At 35.1% G+C, this 18,381-nt stretch overlaps 1 protein-coding gene across 7 annotated transcripts in view; it reads left to right on the top strand.

Annotated features, from left to right (window-relative positions):
* PCDH15 (protocadherin related 15) overlaps positions 1 to 18,381 on the top strand; it is a gene marked incomplete at both ends in the record, with an annotated part of 708,164 nt that overhangs the window by 465,723 nt on the left and 224,060 nt on the right. For all 7 annotated transcript variants that reach the window (XM_082854334.1, XM_082854333.1, XM_082854332.1 and 4 more), the window contains one exon: positions 10,968 to 11,047. In XM_082854334.1, the coding sequence (XP_082710460.1) occupies positions 10,968 to 11,047 (80 nt within the window). The remainder of the gene's footprint in view (positions 1 to 10,967; positions 11,048 to 18,381) is intronic.

The raw sequence follows: 18,381 nt of genomic DNA, 5'->3' as shown, positions 1-18,381 counted from the left end.
TCTGCTTGCTTTAGTTTTATTTTGCTCTCTTTTTTCACTGTCTTAAGATGAAAAGTTATTGATTTGAGAACTTTTCCCTTTTTAGATACAGATGTTTATAACTCTAAAATTTTCTCTAAGAACTGCCATTGCTTAAGTTTTAGTGTGGTTGTCTTTTTTTTTTTTTCCTCATTTGTTTAGAAATGTTTTCTAATTTTCTTTGTATTTTCTATTTTACCCACTGGATATTTAGGAGTCCCTTGTTTAATTTTCACATATTTGTGAATTTTGAAATTTTCTTTGTGTTATTGATTTCTAATTTCATTCCATTGTGGACAGAAAGAAATGTCAGGCTTCTCAGATGCTGGGCTTCTGCAACATGGAGCTGGAGTTGGCCAGTACCTCTAGGGCAGACACCATAATCTTAGGCTGGATCTCTGGGGGAGAAGGAGTCCTAGGATCCTGGCTGTACCTCCAAGAAGTAGAGCTCCCATGATGCAGTGCTGGCTGGGGGTTGCAAGGAAACAGCTTATTGCTCAAATGCCACAGACTTGTCCTTCTGACTGAGATTTAATAGATTTTCTTAAAGTAGTGTTTCTCCAGATACTGTATACTTTTAGAACAATTTACAGAAACTTTAATTTTTACAACTTTTTTTTTTAGTAGTTAGAGTTTTCTTAGTGGAATAGGGTCCACAGAGCTCCTCATTCTGTCATTCCAGAAATGTCACCATTGTGTACTCCATTCTCACTCATTTTTTAATGAAAATATCAACTGCAGAAATATATTAAGAGGATAATCTTGACAATATATTTATGGGTTTAGAATAATGCATATTAGATACTGTTTTTTATGAATCATGGATTCCACTGAATTTGTCCTTTTTAGCTCCAAGTGTTGATGACTGATTTTTTCATCATTTTCTTATGCCCCAGCCCCAAGCCTGTCCTTGATCCTCCATGATCAATTGATTGATTAACAAAGATCAAACATTCTGATACATTTTCAAACATTTACTGGAGATTTATTTTGCTATTTAGTAAGATGTAAACTGGATGAGAGAGAGAACAAGCAGTGCTAAAGTTGCCATGCAATATTGTAGATGACAAATTTTGTAGGTAAGACAACGAAAAAAATGAATCTTCAGGTAGTTAGGGAGAAATTTTGTTTTACCTGTTTGCTGATATGGTAACATATCATGTGTCCTACGTTGTCCAGTCATCCATAAGAATGAATCCTACTGATACCTGAAGGGTATGCGCTTTGAAAAACAACACTTTACAGATTTTTTTCTGAATTGTATTATGTATTTTTCATCTTTCTAAATATTAACATTAGTAGTAAGTATTTATTAAGTACATGCTATGCACTAAGCTGCATTCTAGATGTGGGCTATTTCATTTAATCATCACGGCAGCCCTGAGTTAGATGCCATTTTATTTGAATATCGTACATGGAGTCACTGGGACATAAACAGGTTTAGTGACTTGCCCAAAATTATGTAGCTAATAAGTGACAGATTTCATTCCTAATTTTTTCTACTCCAAATCCCAAGATCTTAGCTACAACTTAAATTAATTCCTTAAGCAATACTTTTTATTTGAATAGAATTTTCTAAACGTCTTATTGCTTCATTTGATTCTATATCAACTATATAGAATATATATTTCAAGTGTTATTTATTCCTATTATATTTTATGGTTGAGAATGTAGGTCCAATGACACACCCCAGTTCAGGTAGTTAAAAGTGAGATAATTAGAACTAGACCCTTAATCTTGTGATTACTGGCTCTGGTTTATTTTTAGAAGTGTATGCTTAACCAAAGTATACTAAACATTATTTAACTCTCAGTATTTATGTCATAAATGATAAGAATTTTCTCAAAGGTGGCGACTGTATTGAATAACTTATCCCTGATTCCTAGCATTAAATATTTTGTTTATAATAGTTGCCCAAAACATTTTTTTTTTGCCTTACTGAACTCAGGATACTGTGAGTAGTTCCTAAATTAGATTCCATATTTATATCAACAGATGGTACTGTGATATTTGAGGCTTAATTAACAATTAACCTCTGACCTCATGCTAATTTATCATATCTTTTTTAAGGTAGATTTTTCTGCTTGTTCCCCTCAATACTGTCACACCATTAGCTATATGCTTACTTCATTCAGTTTGCCTGGGTCTATTAACACTATTATTTTGAAAATAAATGTGTTTTTAATGTACTGAAGTCTGGGAAAACTAGCTAGTTAGAATTGTACGTAGGTTCTGAGGTTGGACTTGAGAAACCCTGGCACTAAAGTGCAAAAGTTTAAGTGTAGGATTTGTAGGTCTCTGGACCTTTATAAGCCTGAGAAAGACAACAACAACAAAAGCACTTCAATTTATTTACAACTGAACAATAGCCACCTTATAGAAAGATATATTTTAGCTTTTAAAATGTTTCTGAATTGTATCTATTCAGTGTATTACCAAGTGTTGAATGTTGTAAACTGGCCAGAGCCAATGTCTTTATACAATAATTAGATTATTCTTGACTATTATGAAGTAGCTACCAATAGGTGGTGGTAAAATATGATTAGTGTTCTCTGTCACAACTTTGCTACTGCTTAGAGAAGTATGTCTCAGGCCAAATACTACGACACGTGTACATTTTATTAGCAAGTAAGACTTTCCTTTCATGTATCTGAAAACATCTTACAATTAAGTTCACTTTAGGCAAACGGAACAGTATTTTAGCAACAGAACTCAGTTAATATTTAGTTAGTATCAGGCAATAAGAAACTCCGAATCATTAGGTGGAACTCATGGAATCAACTTTTGGGTTCTGTTCCAAAAGACAAAGGACTCCTTGGGTCCTTACACTTTGTACATACAATCCACATTATCCTTAACTTCTCATTTCAGCCCTTGTTATTCATGTGGAACATTTATTAATGTAATAAGGAAATCTTCTGGTGGTTAGAGGTAAAGATATGTGAAATACTAGTTGGCTCTAATGAAATGTTCACTAATACCCCTTTGGAATATGTTTTGACATAAGTCATTTATTCTTAAGATGTAGAATAAAAGTAACATGCACACACACATTCACCCACACACACACACACACACACACACCTCTCTTTTCTGTCTTGAGTTTGGAAGAAATTGAAAGAGACAGACACAGAGTATGTAAGATGGATATCAAAGCAAGATATTTTTTCTAACTGTAAATATAGTTGAGTGGAGTACAAGACAAAACTGGGCACTACACTTCCTACTTCCTTCATTGCACTAAATTTATCCTCCCAGGCACAGGAAGTGCAAAGGTGGACCCACACTGTAAGTACTAAGGCATATCAGTAACAAAGCAGAAAGCATATCTGACTTCATGGAGCTTACATTCTAGTAGAAGAAAATTCACAAAATACATAAATGAGTTATATAGAATTTTAGAAGGTGATAGTGCTATGAGGAAAAATACAGGAGGGAAAGTGGTGAGTGAGTACATGGGGGATTGCAATTTGATCATTGATGATTTCACTGATGTGACATTAGCAAAGAGCTGAAGAAGATGAGAGAGGTTGAGCCACCTGGTTATCTGGGGAAGGTACGAGTACAAAGACCCTGAAGTTCAGGCCTGCCTGGCGTGCTTGAGGAAGAGCAAAGATACTAGTGGGACTGGAATAAAGTAAGTGAGAAGGAAAATTGTAGAAATGAAACCATCAGGTAATTGGGAAGGTGTGGAGATAAGTACTCTGAGTGAAATCAAGTACTGATGGCAGAATTTGAGTAGAGCAATGTCAAGAATACACTTCAAATTTTAAAGGAACATTCTAGATTCTCTATCGAGAATAGTCCGTGGTGCAGGCATGTAAGAAATTATGGAAATTAGTTTAAATTTTATTTCAGCAGTCCAGACTAGGCTTGGAGTGATATTTCTGGAAATGGTGAGAAGAGGTTTCAAGCTCGTATTTTGCAGCTAGAAACTACAGGATTCATTGATGATTGGATGTGGAAGGAAGACATAAGTTAACAAGGCTACTAATGTATGGCTTGTGCAACTAGAAGGATTGATTTTCCATTAACCAGAATAAAAAAAATGTCAAAGGAGTAATTCAGTTTTGGACATGTTAAATTTGAAATGTCTTTTGACATGTAATTGAAGCTATTGAGTAGAGAGTTGGGTATGATTTTTAGGGAAGAGATATGGACTAAAAATATACATTTGAAGTCTTGAGCTTTTTAAATGCTGCGTAAAACTTTGAGGTTGGATGAGATTCTTAAGGGAATGAATGTAAAAGACATCCAAAGACTAATTTTGCTGAGGAGAAGAAGACCAGCAATGGAGACCCAGAGGAACGTGTGTCCTGGAAACTAAGGGTAGAAATTGTATTAGGGAGAAGGCAGAGATCAGTTATGTCTGATCTAATGTCTATGCTACTGATAGGTCCAATGAAAAATAGGCCAACAAAGTTAAGAAACAAGCAAAAACAAGGATTGTGAATTGATCAGTGGTTTTACTGATAAGTAATTTATTGGTGATGTTGAAAAGAGCAGTTTCAGTGCAGTAGTTGTGGGAGGTTTAGAAATATGATTGAAATTATTTTAGAGAGGATGAGAAGAGAACAATTAGAAAAAGTAGAATGCAAAACTCTTTCCCCATATCTTGCCCTAGATGGGAGATCAGACAGTACATTATCAGTAATAGGAGGAAAGATGTAGTGTATAGTTACAGGATTGTTTATATATACATAGATATATAAAATTCAGAGTGCTTGCAGAAAATTGCTTCAATCTTCTCAGTGAAACAGTAATCAGGATCACCAGCTGAGAATAAAGATGGGGTAGAATAAGCTGGAGACCTGAGGAGAAAGTGTTAATAATCATAATCATATAGGAAGAGAGAAAGTGAATGAAGTAGCCAAATATAGTATAATAAATGGACAGGATGAAAGGACTTAAGGGATGCTCATGTAATACAGTGTCATTCTAGATTAGCTGCATTTTTAAGTTTCAGATGTGCTATATTTGCATATTATTTACTTTTTTTAAAGTAAATTGAATAAACTGACTTTTTTACATAAATGAACTTATCTCAGAAAGGAAATTTTATATCAGAATGATAAACGACAAAACACTACTTGACATAAAAATAAAAAGATTAAGTCATACTAAAATATATTCATAAACATTATTACTTTGTTAAAAGACCAATAATTTAATCCCAGGAGTGCACACACATTTTTGGAAAAACTGCTGTCCTGAATTGAAAGCTTCAGTTCCTGCTCTCAAGCAGTTTAATAACATAAATCAGAACTTGTTTGCCTAAGTGAGAAAAGAAAAGACTATCTAAATATGTTCATTTTATCTATTTTAGAATCCCTATGGGCAAGTACTTTGTCTTAACGTCCTGTGAAATGTGTAGAATCATTCTGTGTGCATAAAGTGCACTCCACCAGATGGTATTTGGTGGTTGTGTTCATCTTTAACATGAACAGAATATTAGTTTATAAAAGATTTGTTTTCTTTTTCAAAATTCCTATTTTCCAGTCTCTAAGCACACTGCTTATTTAGATAAATCCTTTTGGGTTCCTGTTGGTGCTTCTGAAAAATGGGTGACTTGAATTTAGATGCAGTGGGTAATCTGCTTGAGCAGACTAGAAGGAAGAGTTGGTTCAATCTTTAAAGATACTCTTGTGGCCTCTCCCGTTGCGGAGCACAGGCTCCGGACGCACAGGCTCAGCAACCATGGCTCACGGGCCCAGCTGCTCCACGGCATGTGGGATCTTTCTGGACCAGGGCACAAACCCGTGTCCCCTGCATTGGCAGGCGGACTCTCAACCACTGCGCCACCAGGGAAGCCCTTTAAAGATACTCTTTGTCAAGCAATAATAAAGGAAAAACTTGCTTTATTTTAGTTCACATGCTGTAAACATGTATCAGCAAACCAATGACTCAATTGCATTACTTGCTAGCTATCCAAAGTGAGCGTCATTCAATCATTTAACCTGAGGTTAAATAACTCAGGTTGTTCACCTGAGGCCAAGCAAAACCTGAGCAAGTCTTCCAGGTGCTTGCTCTTCCTCAAACTCATTAGGCATGTATCCACCTCAGGACCTTTTAACTTGCTCTGCCCTCCACCTGGAGGGCCCTTCTCCACACGACTTGCTCTCTCACCTTTTACAAACGTTTGCCAATTTTTTTTAACATCTTTATTGGAGTATAATTGCTTTACAATGTTGTGTTAGTTGCTGCTGTACAACAAAATGAACCAGCTGTACATATACATGTATCCCCATATCCCCTCCCTTTTGTGTCTCCCTCCCACCCTCCCTATTCCACCCCTCTAGGTGATCACAAAGCACCTAGCTGATCTCCCTGTGCTATGCAGCTGCTTCCCAGTAGCTATCTATTTTACATTTGGTAGTGTATATGTGTCCATGCTACTCTCTTACCTCGTCCCAGCTAACCCTTCCCCCTCTCTGTGTCCTCAAGTCCATTCTCTATGTGTATGTCTTTATTCCTGTCCTGCCAAATTTTTACATTTTTCTGATAGCTTTCCTGGTAACCTCTTTGTAAGTGCAAACTCTCACCCTACCCTTCCATATGTCCTTCCTGAATTGTTTTATATTTTTGTAGCACTTATATGGATCTGAAAACCATATTATATAAATATATGTTAATTATATATATATAATTTTATATATAAATTATATATAACTATAATATATATTCTATATAAATAAGTAATTATATATAATATATTCTATATAAATACCTATAAATTGATTAATTATTTTATTTTTTCTCTGACTCCCACACTACAGTGTAAGCTGCACAAAGGAAACATTTTTGTCTGTGTTGTTCTCTGCGGAAGTCCCAGTGCTTAACACAGTGTAGATATTCAATAAATATTTGTTGAATTAATAAGTGAATATTGTTGTTGATATTGAAGTTAGGTATCTTGCCTGAGAGATAACAGTATAACCAGGTCTGGAACCCAGGTGCTTGGCTCCAGAGCCTACACACTAAACTCTGTGATAAGCCCAGGGGAGATGACTACTGTTATACTTCTCTCAGATCTTGAGTAAAGGGCTCGTATCAGCATTGACTGATCAAAAATAAAGGCATAAGAAATGTTTTTGTACTAAGGCTGAGTAATTCCTATCTGTTATATTATGGAAAATATTAACTAATAGTAGACTCTCCTTTTTAAAGATGAAACAGTCACTGTTATCTCTAGATTTAAAAAAAAAGGTGTATCTTCCAATTAATTATACAGAACTCTAATTGGAATGGTGACAGAGAGAGTAATAGAATTGAAGTCTTCTGCATTTCCCTTTTGACTATAAGGTTATTACAAGGCTTAAAAGAGATAAGGCATGCAGATATAATGTCTGACATCTAATAAGCAGTCAGAAAATTTTAACTTAAGGACTCACTATTCTATATCATATATAAATCTCTGCCCATCATGTAGAGAAGGCTGGCTAGACTCATATATAGAAAAAAAACCTATTTTAAAAATGTTTTTAGAAATATATTTTAGGTCACACATATGCACATTATCAAATCTTAATACTCCAAGAATTATTGTTTCTGCTGATTTTTCCAATTGTTATGCATTATTTCTCCCTTTTGATGTTGGTACATAGAGATACATGGTATTTAAACAAGTGCTAACACATGTAATGGATAGATTTCAGAACTCTGATCTAGACAGCACCATTCCCCCTTGTTTAGTTGACCGAGAAATTATGGATCCTCCCTAATTACTACACTGTTTGCCACAGATCCTGAAACAACAACAAAGGATTGGCTAAGAGGATAAAAAGAAGAAAACAATCAAATAGGATTATCTTCTAAATCCTGGGTCTTCAAAGTTTCCAGTAAGGGCACAACCTCACATGTGAATGAAATAGGCAAATTATTGACTCTAACAATCCTTAAAAGTTTGAGGTATTTAAATGGTCAAACAAAACTGAAGAAATATTCCACAGTACCTCAGGGATTGAAAGTAATTAATTGGGCTGAAAAAAACATTGAGAGTCCTCTAGGAATTCCTCTCTATTTTTATTTTAGTAACTTAACAAAATAATGACTTGTATAAACAAAGTAATAGCATTCACAGTGCTCTCATCCCACAAAAATAATATTAAATATTAGAGTAGATCTGATACATTAGAAGAAAGGTTTAACATTAATCTGGATTTAAAGTTGTTTACACAAAGTTATCTTGCTTCAGAATCTATTTCTTCTGGCTTTTATGAAAACACAAGACAATAAATTTTCTCTCAAAAACAACAACAATAACCACATACCAAAACAAAGAAATTGATAATATCTATAACAATATGACATTAAAATGACTGATTGAAAGAGGAAAACAACAGAAAACATTTAGTGTGAACTTTTTAGTGATAAAATGTAGTCTCCAGATACAGCATAATTCTGTGTTTCTCCAGTAAGTTAACTGAGTATCATTATTTGTAGTTCCATTTTATCTTTTTTATTAATACTTGTCTGGAAAAGGACAAAAAACAAGGGGAAAATATCAACCATGTACTATTAATCCCATTGACTGTGTGTAGGTGTTTAATTATTTTGTTTCTCACTCTCTGCCCTTGCCCTTACATTATAATTAATTTAATGAAATTTAAAATTTTAGATTTAATTTGAATGTTTCAAAGGTATTATCATAAGTAGTTTATTATTTCATTATATTTTACTATTTTATTCCATTTGTGTGTGTGTGTGTGTGTGTGTGTAATAATGCATAATAATGCCATAGCCTTACTAAAAAATAAAATCTTGGCCTGGGAAAAATGGTTACTTTGCTTAATTAAAAATGGGCTGTGGGGCTTCCCTGGTGGCGCAGTGGTTGAGAGTCCGCCTGCCAATGCAGGGGACACGGGTTCGTGCCCCAGTCCGGGAGGATCCCGCATGCCGCGGAGCGGCTGGGCCCGTGAGCCATGGCCGCTGAGCCGGTGCGTCCGGAGCCTGTGTTCCACAATGGGAGAGGCCACAGCAGTGAGAGGCCCGTGTACCGCAAAAAAAAAAAAAAAAAAAAAAAAAACAAGGGCTGCGGTGAAGGTGCAAAGGAGAAAGCAGGAGCACTAGTCAGATGGTTATTACATAATCCATGAGGGAGATGGTATTTGGAGTTCAGAGACAGCCAGATAACTGCAGATATTCTAAATATAGACCCAATGGAATTTACCGACGATTACCCTGGGGAGTAAGAATGTTCAGTTAAGGTCAAGCAAGTAGAAGGATGTAGTTTCTTCTATTTACTGAGATAATGAATACTGAAAGCAGTGTTGTTGTCTTCTTGAGCAGTGGGAGAGTAGCAGAGAGAGATCAGGATTGGGGAGTTTTAACATTTAAAATTGGGGGTGTTTATAATTGATCTAATTGGGGATCAAACAGGCAATTGGATATAGGTCTGAAATTCAGAGGACAGGGCTGGTTTAGAGATATGAGAGTCTTCAACATAGAAAGAGTTTTAAAGCTCTGCAGCTGGATGAGGTTGACAAAGTAAGTGAAGTCCAAGAACAAACCTTTGGAGCATCCTATGTAAATATGTCTTATAGATGAGGAAAAATCAGCCAAGGAAAAGAGGTAGTAGCTGATAAGGTAGAATTAAAAGCAGGAGAATAGGATGTTACGGAAGCCATGTGAAGGAAGTGTTTTATGGAGGAGACACTTTTAACTAATCCTACAAAGCTTCTCCCACAAAACCTGGCATTTAGTAAATATTACGTTATTACTCAGTTGTCCCTGGACTCTGGAGTTTATGTGGTCCAAGAGAGGTTTCTGGCCACCCATCCACTGTGGTAGTTGATAGGGCTGTCCCATGACCAGGGCTCTGAAATCCATGTCAAAGCCATCTAATCTACCTGCAGAAACGGTGCTCCCTGTTGGTCAGGACATGGGATTTCATAATCAGCCTCTTATGGCTGGAATGGTTATTGTCTGGTGTTTGAAAAGACCCAACATAACCACCACTTTTGTAGGTCCTGCCAACTTCAGGGCAGTGCCTGCCCATCAGAGAGGTTGGTATCTCTGCCAGCCGAGTAACTTATAAATAAACAAGATTTCCCCTCCCCCTGGGGTCATACTTAGGCAGATCCCTCGCCCATCCCTTTTATATCATCCAGATTTCTTTCTTCACCCAAGTCTTCCATAAGGGGACTTAATGGATAATTGAAAAGGAAATTATTGGATATTTTAGATGGTAAAATCCCAGATTCCAGTGCCACAATATACAGTGTGTATCTTTATATTGGGTAAGAGAAACTCAGAACTCAAAGTCAGAAGCTGTAGATTTTTTCTACTATGACTTGAGTGAAGAAGGGAAAAAAAGGTTAATATTTACTGAAACTTACAATATGCCAGATTTAGTCTGTGTTTTAATATAGATTATTTCACTTAAACCTCTCAACATCTATTAACTTTTATATTGTTATAGTTCTCATTTTACAAATGAAGAAATTAAGAAACAATCACACAATTAGTAAATGGAGCCCAGTTTTTTATTCAGGCTCTCTGGCTTCAGATTCAGAATTCTTAACCATAAAGCTTTGCAGACAATATATTCTGAGCAGAAAAAGAAAAAATAGTGCATTAAATAATTTCTTGACACTGTAAACATTTATGTAGACTCCAACATATTTGTTTGAATTATTCATATAAAACTAAATAAGTAAACCATAGGAAAATCATTACTGTATTTCTCTACCAGATAAGATTATGAATACATTCAGGAGATATTATTCTTATTCATTGTTACAACTTTCAGATGACATAAAATGACAGAAATGCTGGGATCAGATATGAAATTCTTTATTTTACATCTAGCTATTTGCCCGTGTTTTCATCTTTATACTTTAAGGTATCATGGATCTTCTGTGCTATTAGTTTCAAGTTTCTATATTATACGGTACTGAATGGAAGACATATCAATTACTTGATAATTAAAGTATGTTTTCTCTCTGAAGGCAACTGATCGAGAGGGAGATCCAATAACATATGCCATTGAGAAAGGAGATCCACAGCGAGTTTTTAATCTTTCAGAAACGTAAGTTAAAAATAATTTCTAAATTTATTTTTCTTTTTAAAATGTTAAACAGTGTACTGGTAGCAAGAGGACAGACTTCTAATCAGAGACTTTCAGCTGTTTATAGTTTTATTTTACTTTTCTTTTCTATGAGTGTTAATGAGAGCTGCGGGGGATAATTCTGAATCCAGAAATCATACCCAGGACACTGTTTATTTATTTAAAAAAATTTTACTAGGTAAAATCCACTGAGGTGGAAACAGTTCATTTGCAGGTATAACCTGGGATTAATTAGATCCCTTTAAAATTGTCAGCTACGCATAATAACAAGGATATTTCTACAAAGAGTAACTTGGCACTAAATTGTTCAAAGGGAATTTTGTAAGAAAAAGTGTAATTCAGATACATTTAAGGTGCCACCAAAGTCCATCCTTCAATTTTTGAGTAATATAGGTATACTCTAAAAAAGCTAAGATAAAAATATTTCATGCCCATTCTAAGCCCCTTTGAGGTCTATGTCCATGTCATTCTGCTCACCTCTCTGAACATATCAGAGATAATGTCAGTCTTAACTATTGAGGAAACTGACAGCAGGCATTAAAGAAGGCATTGACGTTAGCTTTGTTTCTCTTCTTCAACAGCAAAGTAGCCGCTCTGTTTTTACGTGTGGCTGTCTGTCAAAGAGATGTTCTTGCTATCTCTCTGATGTTTTCTGTGTGGTCCTGAGTGGTTTTACTCCCTAAAAGGATGGAAATCTAAATGTAGCCCATGAGTATAAAGTGAAAAATTTGACAAATTAGCCAGGCTCTGCTTCAGTCTCAGGAACATGTGGTACACAATGCCAAATCAAGAGAACCCTGTGTGGTCACTTGATCTTGTAAGAAAAAAACACGTGCAACTTTGCATTGACGAGGGTGGTACAGCCATGAGTTTGTATGCCTGAATACAATATTTCCCAGATTTTTAGATTTCACAGATGAATAAACTTCCATTTAAAAAATGGAGAGATTTACTATTTTGAATTTTCCCCCGTAGGTACATACTAATCATAAGTAATTATAATTTACAATCATTCTTAAAGAAAGAAAACTTTGTAAAAGGGACACTTTAACAGTAATCAGGACTGTGTGGTACTGGTATAAAAATAGATGTCTGGATTACTAGGATAAACTTAAGAATCCAAAAATAACCCCTAATATTTATGGTCCATTGATTTCCAAAAAAAAAAAGGCCAAGACAATCTAATTAGGAAAGAATAATCTTTTCAATAAATGAAGCTGAGACAGCATGCAAAGGAATGAAGTTGGGTCTTTACCTCACACCATCTGTAAAAATTAACTCAAAGTGAATCACAGACCTAAATATAAGAGATTAAACTATATAATGAAGAAGAAAATACAGATGTAAATCGTGATTTGGGTTAGGCAATGATTTCTCAGATATGATACAAAAAGCAAAAGTGATTAAGAAAAAGACTAATAAGTTGCACCTCATCAAAATTTGAAAAAATGTGATTCAAATGACACCATCAAGAAAGTGAAAGACAACCCCATAGACTGAAAGAAAATATTTTAAATATATGAAGAATATGTAAAGAACTAGTATATCTAAAAAATAAGCAGATAAATAATCTAAGTAAAAATGAACAAGAATTTAAATAGACATTTCTTCGAAGATATTTGAATGGCCAATAAGCATGTGGAAATATGCTCATAATCACTAGTCATTAGGGAAATCAAATTACAATCATGAAATACCACTTCACATCCTCTTATAATAGCTATAATGAAAAACAAAGGAAATAACATACATGGGTGAAGATGTGGAAATATCAGAACTCTCATATATTTCTGGTGGGAATGTAAAATGTACACTCTGGAAAACTATTTCTCATTTCCTCTAAATGTTAAACATAGAATTACCGTATAACTCAGCAATTCCACTCGTGTCTATTCAAGAGAAATGAAAGTGTTATGTTCACGTAAAAAGTTGCACAGAAATGTTTATAACAGAATTATTTACAATGGCAAAATGTGGAAAACAACCCAAATGTCTGTCTACAGATGAAATGAATTAACAAAATGTGTATCCATACAGTGGCGTATTATTCAGCAATAAAGGAGAATAAGTACTGAAACATGCATGAACCTTGAAAACATACTAAATGAAAGAAATCATTCACAAAAGACCACATTTGGTTTGATCCCATTTGTATTATATGTCCAGAATAGGCCAATCTATAGAGACAGAAAGTAGACTACTGGTTGCCTGAGGCTGGAGGCTGACAGAGAATAGGGAATGACTGCTAATGGGTACAGTGGTGAAAATATTCTAAAATTGATTGTGGTGATGGTTGAACTACTCTGAAAATATGCTAAAATTTATTGAATTGTACACTTTAAATGGGTGAATTCAATGATATGTGAATTATATGTTAATAAAACTGATAAAAATAAGAAAACAGTGAAGTTTTCACCTGCCCTGGTCTTACTTTCTCTGTTAAAGATTTCCATTCCTGTGTTTATCTGTTTTTCTCTTGATGCTGAAGGATTTTAAAACTGCTGGTTGTGAAATCTAATGAGCTACCAGTTTTATCAAAGACATTCTTACTCGTGCTGCTACCCTAGCAAGTGTTTGTCTACTACTCTCTAATTTATGCTTTTGAAACCGAACAGACACACCTAGTTGGTTACAGAGGTTCTTTAAAGTGTGAAAGATGTCAATGCAGCATCCTCTTTGTCTGAATTGACCTAAACAGACAGAAATATCCTTAAATGCAAACTTCTTCCGGACAGCTAGAGTAGGGCAGGACTCTGTGATGATTGTATGGTCTCTGTTGATGATCATACAGGGTCCAGTACACTGCGCTCATTGCCTTTTATCTTATGGTAATTTTATTTCAGCCACTTCATTGCTGTTGTTCCCATTGATAATTATAGGCTAGGCTAGACCCTTAGCAATATATTTCAACACATTTGAAATGGGGGAAATATTGATATTTTAATCCCTTCCCTCTTTGAAACTTCTGGGATACTTGTGCAAATTTGGATCACCACTTCTGTGTAAGTTTTAAGGATTTGAATAATTCAGATGCTCTCTCAAAAAATAATAGAAAAGAAATCATGTTCTGTCTTATCAGATGCTTCAGTTCATATAAATAGTGATTTTGGTTACATTTTTCTTCTTAAAACAACAAAAAAAGTACTTGCTCATTGTTTACATTAAATATTATTTTATGCTATAACGCCAATTTTAACAATAATCATTACAATACCATCCATTACCTTACCTTTTTTCCATTGAAATACCAATATACCAAAACATTTTTATGATTCTTTAAAAAATATTAGTTGTAATGAATATTCATTTCAGTGCTAGTGTGGATTTACCAAGTGTTGAATTGTTATATGCATTTTTTTCCAGTGTCATAGCTTTATTTTTTTTTAACATCTTTATTGGAGTATAATTTCTTTACAATGTTGTGTTAGTTTCTGCTGTATAACAAAGTGAATCAGCTATATGTGTATATATATCCCCATATCAACTCCCTCTTGGGTCTCCTTCCCACCCTCCCTATTCCACCCCTTTAGGTGGTCACAAAGCACCGAGCTGATCTCCCTGTGCTATGCGGCTGCTTCCCACTAGCTATCTATTTTACATTTGGTAGTGTATATATGTCAATGCTACTGTCTCACTTCGTCCCAGCTTACCCTTCCCCCTCCCCACATCTGCAAGTCCATTCTTTATGTCTGTGTCTTTATTCCTGTCCTGCCCCTAGGTTCATCAGACCCTTTTTTTTTTGATTCCATATATATGTGTTAGCATACGGTATTTGTTTTTCTCTTTCTGTCACACTGTATGACATTTTAATGAATTGGATTAGTCATATGGCCAGGAAAGAAACTTATTCTTTAAAGAAAAATGCTTGTTCCTTAAAGATCACAATCATTCATATGTAAATCAGTTAATGTTATGTATTAAATGGCCAGATCTTTATGGTTCTGTAGTGTAATGCATTATTTTAATAACTTTTTATGTCTGTGCTAATAGTTGCATATGATTCAGCAAATATTTATTCAGCAAACATTCATTTATAAGTAAATATTTAAGCAAGATGTAAAGAAACTTCCTCTGCAAGTATTATGGCAAAATATTTGTTATTTATTGCAGGAAATTGAGGAATTCTTATTGATGTCATCATTGTAGCATAAGGCATGTGATGTAACACTTAAAGGCTAAGTGCTAAACAAAAGAACCTCAGAGTTATTTCTGCCCCTTGTTAGAACTTTATTTGAAAATTTTATATCTTCACTGGCATTTTTATTTCTATGTGACTAAATTAATTTTGACACTAAATTTAAAGCTTATGTTTTTCATATCAGTTTGAGCTACACTGAAGATTAACATGTAAGAAAGATGATATGCATATTTTTCTGTAAGCTCTACTCTCAAAATATATGCTCAGATCACCCTTCTCACACAGCTGGTTCATGCCTCCATCAACTTACCTAAATGGCTACCAATATCTAACTCTTTCTATTGGTCTGTGTTTGTTAATCACTAATTACTGTTCAACATGGAATGCCATATCAAACTAGAAGCAATCATACATTTTGAGGTACATTTTACCCTCTCTAAATATCATTTTAAGGCCTGAAAAATGATGCCCAAATCAGCATGATAAATCTGCCAAAGACTCAGACACTTGTAAGTATAAATGATGTTAATCACAATCAGTAGAAGGTATTGAAAAAGATTAATGGAAGAATACAAAGCATGAAACCTGTGAGATAATCTCTTTCAGTGCATAATTATGCTGCTGCAATATTTCCTAATAAGTGATGCAATTTGGGAAAATGAACACTTAAATAGAAGGTTGGTTTGTTTGGAAGTAGATACCCTCCACTACTTTTTATCTACATTGTTTAAACAACTTTTGAACACCATTTTTATGGTTTGGCAAACCAACTCATTGTATAAAAGAACTTGATTTTGTCAATCACAATACATTTCAGGAATATAGCCTCAGTGTTTGGTGAGGGAATTCTGTGCAATATAATTAATATAATTGAGGTTAAATTCACATAGCATAAAATTAACCATTTTAAAGTCACCAATTCAGTGGCATTTAGTAGACTCACAATGTTGTACGACTATCAATTCTATCTAGTTCAGGAACATCGTCATCATTCCAAAAGGAAACACAACTCGGTTAAGCAGTTACTCCCTACTTGCCCTTCCCCTCCACCACTGACAACCACCAAGTTGTGTTCTGCCTCTATGGATTTATTTATTTTGGATATTTCCTATAAATAGAATGACACAGTATGTGACCTTTTGTGTCTGGCTTTTTTCACTTAGCCTAATGTTTCAGAGTTCTTCCATGTTGAAGCATATCTCAGTACTTCTTTCCTTTTTATAACTGCATAATATTCTGTTACATGTGTACACAGCAGTTTGTTTATCCATTCATACATTGATGGAAATTTGGGCTGTTTTTCTGTTTTGGTCATTGTGGATACTGCTAATATCCACACACATACAGACACACATAGATACATGTATTTAAGCACACACAAATATACATGTATTTAAGCACCTGTTTTCAATTCTTTTGAATGTATACCCAGAATTGGAATTGCTGGGTCACATTGTAATCATTTACTTTTTGAGGAACTGCCAAACTGTTTTCCATAGTGATTGAACCATTTTACATTCCCATCAGCAATGTACAAGTGTTTCAATACCTCCGTGTTTTCATCAACACATTATTTCCCATCTGTTTTGTTAATTATTCTAGTGAGTATGAAGTACTATTTCATTGTAGCTTTGATTTGTATTCCCCTGATGACTAATGATGTTGAGCATGTTTTTATGTGCTAATTTGCCATTTGTATATCTTCTTTGGAGAAGTATCTATTCTTTGCCAATTTTTTATTGGGTTGTTTGTCGTTTTTGCTGTTGAGCTGTATGGAGTCCTTTATATATTTGGAGAACCAGACCCTTATTTAGATATATGATTTGCCAATATTTTCTCCCATTTTGTAGGGTTTTTTTCACTTTCTTCATACTGTACTTTGATGCACAAAAAAATTTTAATTTGAGGAAGATCAATATATCTATTTTTTTAAATACATTTGCTATTCTGTTTATTTATTTACTTTTTTTAATTTATTTTATTTATTTTTGGCTGTGTTAGGTCTTTGTTGCTGTGCACGGGCTTTCTCTAGTTGCGGTGAGCGGGGGGCTACTCTTTGTTGCAGTGCACAGGCTTCTCATTGCGGTGGCTTCTCTTGTTGTGGAGCATGGGCTGTAGGCGCACGGGCTACAGTAGTTGTGGCATGCGGGCTTCAGTAGTTGTGGCTCACAGGCTCTAGAGCGCAGGCTCAGTAGTTGTAGCACATGGGCTTAGTTTCTTCGCGGCATGTGGGATCTTCCTGGACCAGGGCTGGAACACGTGTCCCCTGCATTGTTAGGCAGATTCCTAACCACTGCGCCACCAGGGAAGCCCTATTTTTCTTTGTGCTGTTCATGCTGTTGTTATCATATTTAAGAATACATTATCAAACCCCAAATCATAAAGATTTATCCCTATGCTTTTGTCTAAGAGTTTTATGGTTTCAGTACTTACATATAGATTTTTGATCCATTTTGAGTTAAATTTTGTATATGGTATGAGATAATCCAATTACGTTCTTTTGCATGTAGATCTCCAATTGCCCCAGCACTGTTTGTTGAAGAGATTATTCTTTCCCTATTGAATGATCTTGGCATTCTTGCTGAAAATCAACTGGCCACAGACGTATGGATTCATTTCTGGACTCTCAATTCTATTCACCAGTATACATGGGCACTTTTGAATGCCCTAATTTTCCAAGAAACTCTCTACCCAGTTTTTCCTGCCAGGCTTTTGGTGTTCCACTGAATGCCTCAAACATAAACTATTTCTTCAGATGGCTGCAGGTTGCTCCCTGACTTACACTGTTTTCCAGGAATACCCACTGCTTTTCCACCTTGAGTGAATTCTGAGTTAGGCACAACAAGACAAAAACCATGTATTATTCCTTCAGGCAGCCTCCAGACCAGTTGGAATAGATAAACACAATTCTTTGTGAATAAGGATAGTTTCGCTGCCTCCAGAAACAAGGACCAGAGTAGCACACTGGGAATGTTGACCACCATCTTTAAGACTACTCTAAGCCAGAAAGGGCTGGGACAAGGACAAGTAAAAATGGAACAAATCTTTACTACAATTTTTAAGTTGCCTTTTTCTTAATTCTACCTTCATTTGGGTGCTGTCAACCTTTGACTGTTTTCCAGAGTCCTATCAAAGTTGTTTCTGATTCTTCCTGCTT

The sequence above is a fragment of the Leucopleurus acutus genome, assembly GCF_964270905.1.
Source record: "Leucopleurus acutus genome assembly, chromosome: 14".
Classification (NCBI taxonomy): Eukaryota; Metazoa; Chordata; class Mammalia; order Artiodactyla; family Delphinidae; genus Leucopleurus; species Leucopleurus acutus.
The sequence above is the reverse complement of the archived record's forward strand: the minus strand, read 5'-3'. Positions and strand labels throughout refer to the sequence as shown.